The 8,258-nt window shown below is 39.5% G+C and overlaps 1 protein-coding gene across 1 annotated transcript in view; it reads right to left on the bottom strand.

Moving 5' to 3' along the window:
- LOC139968179 (Y+L amino acid transporter 2-like) overlaps positions 1 to 2,837 on the bottom strand; it is a 32,732-nt gene extending 29,895 nt beyond the window's left edge. Inside the window, exons 1-2 of the mRNA XM_071972574.1 lie at positions 2,786 to 2,837; positions 1,387 to 1,512 (exon numbers count right to left, since the gene is read on the bottom strand). Coding sequence (XP_071828675.1) covers positions 1,387 to 1,512; positions 2,786 to 2,807 — 148 coding nt within the window. The 5' untranslated portion in view covers positions 2,808 to 2,837. The remainder of the gene's footprint in view (positions 1 to 1,386; positions 1,513 to 2,785) is intronic.
- Positions 2,838 to 8,258: the final 5,421 nt, after the last annotated feature.

Below are 8,258 nucleotides of genomic sequence, written 5' to 3'. Positions count from 1 at the left end.
TTATTTGTTTTAATACTGGGTTGGGATGGGTAAAATAAATGTTATTTCATATATTATTATAGCAATCGCAAATGAAGATTAAGTACAGCTATGACTACTAAATCCATTCGTTCCTTAACATTTCGACGCCCACTTTTCATTTTTTTATATTAATTTTGTAAAAATCACATGTAAAGGGCAAGTTTAGAATTTCTATTTTTGTCTTGTTTTAATCTTCTTTATTTATTTAAATGAAACTCGACTTTTCAAACTAGTCATCAACATATATACCATGTGACGTCAGTATCCAATAATTGAGAAAACAATATTCAAGCGAAACCCAAATATATATGTGCTTAAATGGTTCTAAGAAAGGTGATCGAACCGAGTCAGTAACTTTATTGTCTTGATGTGAATCTAAAAAAAGTGCGGGGGGGGGGGTGGGGAGTTTCACGGGAGTGACCAAATCCGCAACCAACATTTACAAAGACTTAATCAATCAATCAATCAATCAGAAGAAATTTATATAGCGCCAAAGTCAACAGAAAATGTTCAAATGTGCTATTAACCTTGGTCATTGGTAACTTGTCACGTCCTACACACCAAAGTGTGCGCAATTCAATCAATCACTCCTGGGGCACCACAGTGCACCACAACCACGTGTCCCGGGGGACTTCCCATAGGGTGCAGCCAGAAACCGGCGCACGCAACTATATTTATAAGTTACCTCGCAAGTCCCCATTTATACACCTGGGTGAAGAGAGGCAATGGAGGTAAAGCGCCTTGCCCAATGACACAACGCAATGATCTGGCCAGGGCTCGATACTGTAATCCTCAGATCACCAGTCCACTGCCTTAATTACTTGACCACAACACTCTCTAATGAACGAATATGATTCCTGTATCTCTTCAAAAAGTAATATATCACGTTGATATGTTAACAATGACTGTAATGCGGGGGGGGGGGGAGGAGGGGGGAGCGAGTCCTCAGTGAAACTGTAAGACGCAAAGCTACAATAAGTTTGAGCAGGCTAAGAAAATATTTCAATTTCGGCCTTTATAATTCAGTCATAATTCTAGCCACCCCACCCTTGGACTCCTGAAAATGACACTGATAACGTGAAATTAATTAAGAACAATTTAGTAATTAAGATATTTCATTAGTTAATTGGCTGGTAAAAGAGAAACATAATGTATTTTTGATAAAAGTTGTTTCATTTCTTTTTCTGTCATTTAAGAGATACTCATTGAGTTATGTATTTCTTAACTGAGCAACAGTGAACTTTGAAGCAAACAGATACAGTATCACATATTAAGGATATAATAACAGTAGCTGGACTATTCGTTGGGCGAACTTTACTGGTCCCGAACCGATTATGCCGACCCATCGGGACCCTGCTCTCTTACCTTTACTCAACTCAACAATGCCAACAACAATAATTATAAGTAGCGCCACCGTCTTCATGACTGTGAAGGTGTCCTGTACCAAACTTGTTGCTCGTACACTGACGACATTAACAGCAGACACGAGTACTGCAAGGAAAGGGAAATGGATAAAAATATTAATATTTATCAAGTTTTAAAATTTTCTTTGAATTGTACTATTTATCACCAAAGTTTATTTCTCAAAGGGTTTCAAATGATATTGGGAACGTTATTGGAAACCTGTATATTTTACAGCCAACTGCTACACGACTGTTTTATTTAAAGAGATAATCCGATTGCTGTAGTGAATTGCTCAGCAAACTTGCTGGGAAGTTTTCATTTTTAGGACAAAATGTGAATTTCATAGTATTTTGCAATACGAAGAATATGACGCTTTCAGATTTTGTGAACTTTTGTTAATACATCTAGCAACAACAGAGCAAATGATGTCTTCATGCATAGCAATTGAGTTGGACTCAAATGGTTTTGATTTCCTTTATAATTTTCAAACCATTTGTCCACAGAGGAAGTAATATTTCTACAAAACCTTGCACCTTAATGATGCAATTTCTAAATATTGAGAATATTGACCGTTAAGGAAACATTCCAAAGGTATCAAATGTCAAGGCAAGTTCAACAAGAAGATTATAATTGGGAAAGTACAAAGGTTATCATAAAAAAAATATCTCCGATGATGGCATCACTGTGCACCCATACACTATGCTCCCCTTCCTGAAGAAAGAAAGGGTTTACCCAGTCAAACTTGGTTACCATTCAATCAACCAAATTTCTAGGCAGGAATATATATACTGAGATGAGGCTTTTAACTTAACAATGCGAACTATTTTTTTCACTTTAAGATCAGTATAACGTCACCGTAATATTCCTTTAAGGCTACGACATTTCGCAGATGTAGGTTGTGTTTAGTTTGTCTGACATGATTTATAAATATTACATTTTTTAAAAGATAATTAATCGTTCTCGCTCGACTGGGCTTATGTCTCCCAATTTCTGAGACACCTTCTGGCATCGCATCTTCAAAACAGTTTTATTTTTAATGATTGGAAATTTCGTTTATATTCATCAATATAATTAATTCTATCAAGTGATAACATCAACCCCCCCCCCCCTCGACTCCTTGGATTTGTTGGAATTACACATATCCTCAGTTCTTACTGTAATCCTAATAGCACATGCTACCGATTTATCAGCTCTATCCAATTTTTACTTTGTTACAAAACTTTTAAGATTTACAGTAGTAACTGTGTTCTCTGTGTGCATATCGGGTGGAATTGTTTGTATATATGAAAACCCCTCCCAAACAATCATTAATGCTCCCCTGTAACATATAGATTACATTCATAAGTCATTTGATACTTACTGATGCAGACTAAAGACAACATTCGAATGACAAGCGGAGGGGGTGGGCAGTCTAAATCAAGCGGAGGGGGTGGGCAGTCTAAATCTGGATAAAACGGCTGGATGGCGTATGTAGCAAAGGTGATGGCTGATATTGCTAACGCTCCTGGTTGTATCATAACAATACTAACCCACTGCAGGAGAAAGGACCAAAATGCGCCAAACGCATAATGAACATAAGCGTACAATCCACCATGTTGTGGTATCATTGTACCCAGTTCCGCGAGACATAATGCACCCACCAGCGAGAAGATTCCACTGACCAGCCATATTACTAACGCCAAACCGACGCTTCCTGAACCATACAGAACTCCTTTAGGTGTGACGAAAATACCAGAGCCAATCACAATGCCAACATTTACAGCGACACCTCCAAAAACACCAATCTCCCTTTTCAACTTGACAGATCTATTCTCTTCTGCTGTTTCCATTTTGGTTTAGGTTAAGTACCACCGTTCAACTGCAATTTTGTTGGGATAGCCCGGGTACATTATACCAGTAGCATAATACTGGTTATCATGATAGGTAGCTAATATAACTTACCACAGGTTAAAGTCTTTATCTTAATACAACAAATGTAATCTGCTTAGTTAAACAGAATACGGATTACTTGATCAAGAGTTCGTCTGTAGCCTTGTCATTATATAGTGTGCCTCATAAATTAAAGGAGTACTTCGTAATTCTATTCGACAGAAGAAAGAAACAAGTGGCTTAATTTTCTTCCTGCGCACATGTTTACGATTTGAAGTAAATAGTCGCCAATCACGAACAAGGAACTGGCATGATCGTGTTATAGACAAAACTGTCTCTTTTCAAATTTGAGATGTATCGATGGATCGTGGCGCATCATGTTCTTAAATCAGAAAAAAGCAGAAACATAACAACTGATTTTAACATAAACTTATCGGTTTGATCAAAGGTTATACTGCGTGTGTAAACGCGGTAATAAATTTACAGATGTTTGCATATGCAGCATAGCGAACATCTATGATACCGTGAGTCAAACATAAATAATTTAAAGTGCCGGTTACCTTTCATTTGATAACTGTATTTCATTTATCGCGCGTGTCACTGGTTACAACAGATCATAACGAAGAATATGCATAGGCGAAATTCTCCGATATTTACCGTCACTCAGCAAAGGGAGACTTGGTGTTTCCACTCCCGATCTGAGTCAGTCATGAAGTAAATAATTAAAAGTGCTGGTGAACTTTCATTGATAATTACATTTCATTATTCTGATCATGTCACTGGTACAAGGCCTCTTTCATGAAATGTTCATTCCGGAAACACCAACAAGTGTATTCAGCAATCATTAGATTATAAATAATCTAATCTATCAGCGTCAGTGACGATGACAAAATTAGGTCTGATCGTTAAATGTAGAGTAATCTAACATAGGTCGGTAAATATTATGAAACACTGCGGTAGGTCTATATAGCAAGGCTAAGCTTTTGTAGCTGCATTTAAATGTTTCGTCCGACATTATTCAACCACCGCAGTTTCAGTTGAAGCAGGTTTGGTCAGGGAGCCGCTTACAATTCCATTGGTCTGATGCAGGAATAGATTTGTCTAGCTGGCACACCGGCTCGGAACAGGTGAGCCCTGGATTTTAAGCACAGAAGTCGCTGCCAGCCATGAGGAACCAAACGCGTAAAAGGTGTTAGTTTCATTAGAAGCTTGGAGCAACTCTCCTCCCACCCACCCGCCCCCCAGGGGGGGGGGGGCACACAACCTCGATCTGCACCTGTAATCCCCCTCATTTTGAGAGGCAAATTGATACCCAAGCACACATTGAAACCTGATAATTGGTTGAGGTATCGATCTGTGATAATAACATATATATATATATATATATATATATATATATATACATACTTATATAAACAAGCTGAATTCATATATGAAATTCTCAAAAGTTCCAATATGAATACAAATCTTTATTTCTCTTGTATAAGGTCCTTTATGCTCACATGTAGTTTTATAGAATTATAACAGTGTTTACAACTGACGTGTTCTCCATGACAGCATTCCATTAAATGGAACCGGGGACGGGGGGGGGGGTGGGGGAGGTCGAGCCGGTATAACCAGTTTCAACTTTATTCCACGTTTTGAGTATTGGCCTAGCCATAACTAATGCCTGTATGTTTGTAGCTATATATATTTTCGTTTCCATATTGCCAGCCAAAATTAGCCGATGAATTACCATTATGTACCTTGCATTTCCTGTTAAACTATATGGAGTTGATATCCGAGTTTCATTCAATACAGCCAAATAGAGGTTTATATAGGAAAATTCTACTTTTCGTAAACATTCATGGGGGAAACTTAAAACCAAATATATCTAGGCTAACCTTACAAAAAACGGAACGAATAATTGAACATAGGCTAAGTGAAAGAAGAACATACATACCTAAAGCAATGTTGTGAGATATACGTGACCACTTTCGGCTGCTCTTTCTTTTGGCGAGTTTTTAAGTAGGATATCAATTTGCTCTCTTCTTTTCACCCCCTCCAATAGGGTGGCGTTCCTCCTTCTGTCAATGACCTTGTTGCCTATAGCAAATGAGAATATAAAAACAGAAGAAAACCTGTTTCGGAGGAAGTACGGTGGGGGTTAATTTATTGATCAGAGGGCGAAAAATGGGGGCAACCCGTAAATAAATTACCTTCCTCGCGGGTTTGTGGTAAAAAGGGTTTAAGTGCAAGCTTGCCAATGCCTAAACTAACTGTCATGTGCCTTGGTCCTTACTTAATTGGCATCAGGCTAGCAAAATGTAGGCTAGCAAACCGAGCATCAGTATTGGACAGAGACATGATGAGGGACATTAGAGAACTCACAAGAAGAGAGCGATGTTAGAGCCGGAATGTCAAAAGCATTTTTTTATGTGATTCCGGCAACTTAATGAGCATTGCTTTCGGACCCATTAGGAACATACTTTCGAAATAATAATACGCTCTAATAGGAGTTACATCATAATGTTATGAACCGACAAAATATTAATCGTGTGAGACGGCGTAACACTGTACGAGGGCATAACAAATTGGCACAGAAGGCGCTCCATATTTTTACAGCTTCTGATGTCATATTTGGTCTATAGCCGGGTTTGCTACACAGCTTGCATGCATGGTGTATAATGAATGTCTACAAACAATGTTTCTATTCTGAACATGTGAACATATTCAAAGATAAGCCAAAAAATATAACAACTTTTAACATCTCAGTGCAGTATCCAAATGCAGATAACTTCTCCTTCGCCTTCCCTATCTCCTTCTCCTCTCCTTCTCCTTCTCCTTCTCCTTCTCCTTCTCCTTCTCCTTCTCCTTCTCCTTCTCCTTCTCCTTCTCCTTCTCCTTCTCCTTCTCCTTCTCCTTCTCCTTCTCCTTCTCCTTCTCCTTCTCCTTCTCCTTCTCCTTCTCCTTCTCCTACTCCTTCTCCTTCTCCTTCTCCTTCTCCTTCTCCTTCTCCTTCTCCTTCTCCTTCTCCTTCTCCTTCTCCTTCTCCTTCTCCTTCTCCTTCTCCTTCTCCTTCTCCTTCTCCTTCTCCTTCTCCTTCTCCTTCTCCTTCTCCTTCTCCTTCTCCTTCTCCTTCTCCTTCTCCTTCTCCTTCTCCTTCTCCTTCTCCTTCTCCTTCTCCTTCTCCTTCTCCTTCTCCTTCTCCTTCTCCTTCTCCTTCTCCTTCTCCTTCTCCTTCTCCTTCTCCTTCTCCTTCTCCTTCTCCTTCTCCTTCTCCTTCTCCTTCTCCTTCTCCTTCTCCTTCTCCTTCTCCTTCTCCTACTCCTTCTCCTTCTCCTTCTCCTTCTCCTTCTCCTTCTCCTTCTCCTTCTCCTTCTCCTTCTCCTTCTCCTTCTCCTTCTCCTACTCCTTCTCCTTCTCCTTCTCCTTCTCCTTCTCCTTCTCCTTCTCCTTCTCCTTCTCCTTCTCCTTCTCCTTCTCCTTCTCCTTCTCCTTCTCCTTCTCCTTCTCCTTCTCCTTCTCCTTCTCCTTCTCCTTCTCCTTCTCCTTCTCCTTCTCCTTCTCCTTCTCCTTCTCCTTCTCCTTCTCCTTCTCCTTCTCCTTCTCCTTCTCCTTCTCCTTCTCCTTCTCCTTCTCCTTCTCCTTCTCCTTCTCCTTCTCCTTCTCCTTCTCCTTCTCCTTCTCCTTCTCCTTCTCCTTCTCCTTCTCCTTCTCCTTCTCCTTCTCCTTCTCCTTCTCCTTCTCCTTCTCCTTCTCCTTCTCCTTCTCCATCTCCTTCTCCTTCTCTTTCTTCTTCTAATACTAGGAGCTAGCTATACCCGTTTTGGACCTCACAAAGTATTCACTTTCTACAACAGTCAAGTTGTACCAGGCTTGTCAATATCCGTATAGTGAACCTCTGGCAATTATACGTGTTGATCGATAATATAAATAAGTATTCTTTAGGGCCTTGAGTTTTACTTTCTTTCAAAGAATGAAAGAAAGAAAGGAAATACAGTTCCTCCGTTCTTGTTGAAAAACAAGAGGTTATCCCACTTTCATTTCTAAATTGTTTCAGGTTCAACTTTTCAGGGTTTTTTCTTCGTTAGTCGTCTTTTTCAAAGAGCATATTTCTATAGAACTATAAACAGTGGCTTAGCCACGGGGGGGGGCGACAGCCCCCATGAAAGCTTGTCGCCCCCCAGTCGCCCTCCCACTGGGATTTCCGGTGTCGAAAAAAAATTACATGTGCGAAAAATATATCATTGATCTCAATGGTCTCGATTTTAAATCAGTTTATCACCCTAATAATATTCAGACACAATCTTTGAAGTCAGTTTGACATATAGTTCGGTCATTTCAGTATGTTACTTGGCTGAAAGCCCAGTCAATCTTTCCTTATTTTCCACGCGCAATTTTCAGATTTTCGAAAAATGTCAAAGCCGGTGTCAAACTCACAAAAGATATGTCATGATATTTCAAAGTAACTTACCAGACTGGTTTTTTTGTTTCTATTTCACTAAACTATTTGATGACCATATCAAGACATGGGACCTCAAAATGTTGAGAAAACTTAAGAGGAGCTTACAAGGCCTGGCAAGTGTCATTTCCAACGATCTAGGAGGCCCTTTTAGCTTAAAATTGCCGCTACGCTGCGCGCCAACTCATGGTGGCGCTCCGCTTAGATAGTAACAAGACGCCCTCCCAGGAAATGGTCAAGCCCCCAGCGCCCCCCCCCCACTGAAAAAATCCTGGCTACGCCACTGACTATACACGTATTTGTAGTACACCTATCTTCTTTAAATCATCAAACCTACTTAATGCTTTCAATATATAACTAGAACATGATTCAAATATTGGAATGTCACTTATTTTAAATTTTCATAACCAAAGTCGATACCTTTTATTGGTCTGAATAGAAACGTACTAAGATGCCGTCAGAATGTTAAGATCTTTCTCTCTGATAATTTCAGAACAAAATATTAGTAAATTCAATTATA

Source organism: Apostichopus japonicus, chromosome 5, assembly GCF_037975245.1.
Source record: "Apostichopus japonicus isolate 1M-3 chromosome 5, ASM3797524v1, whole genome shotgun sequence".
Classification (NCBI taxonomy): domain Eukaryota; kingdom Metazoa; phylum Echinodermata; class Holothuroidea; order Aspidochirotida; family Stichopodidae; genus Apostichopus; species Apostichopus japonicus.
Note: the sequence above shows the minus strand (reverse complement) of the source record. Positions and strands in the feature narration are given on the sequence as shown.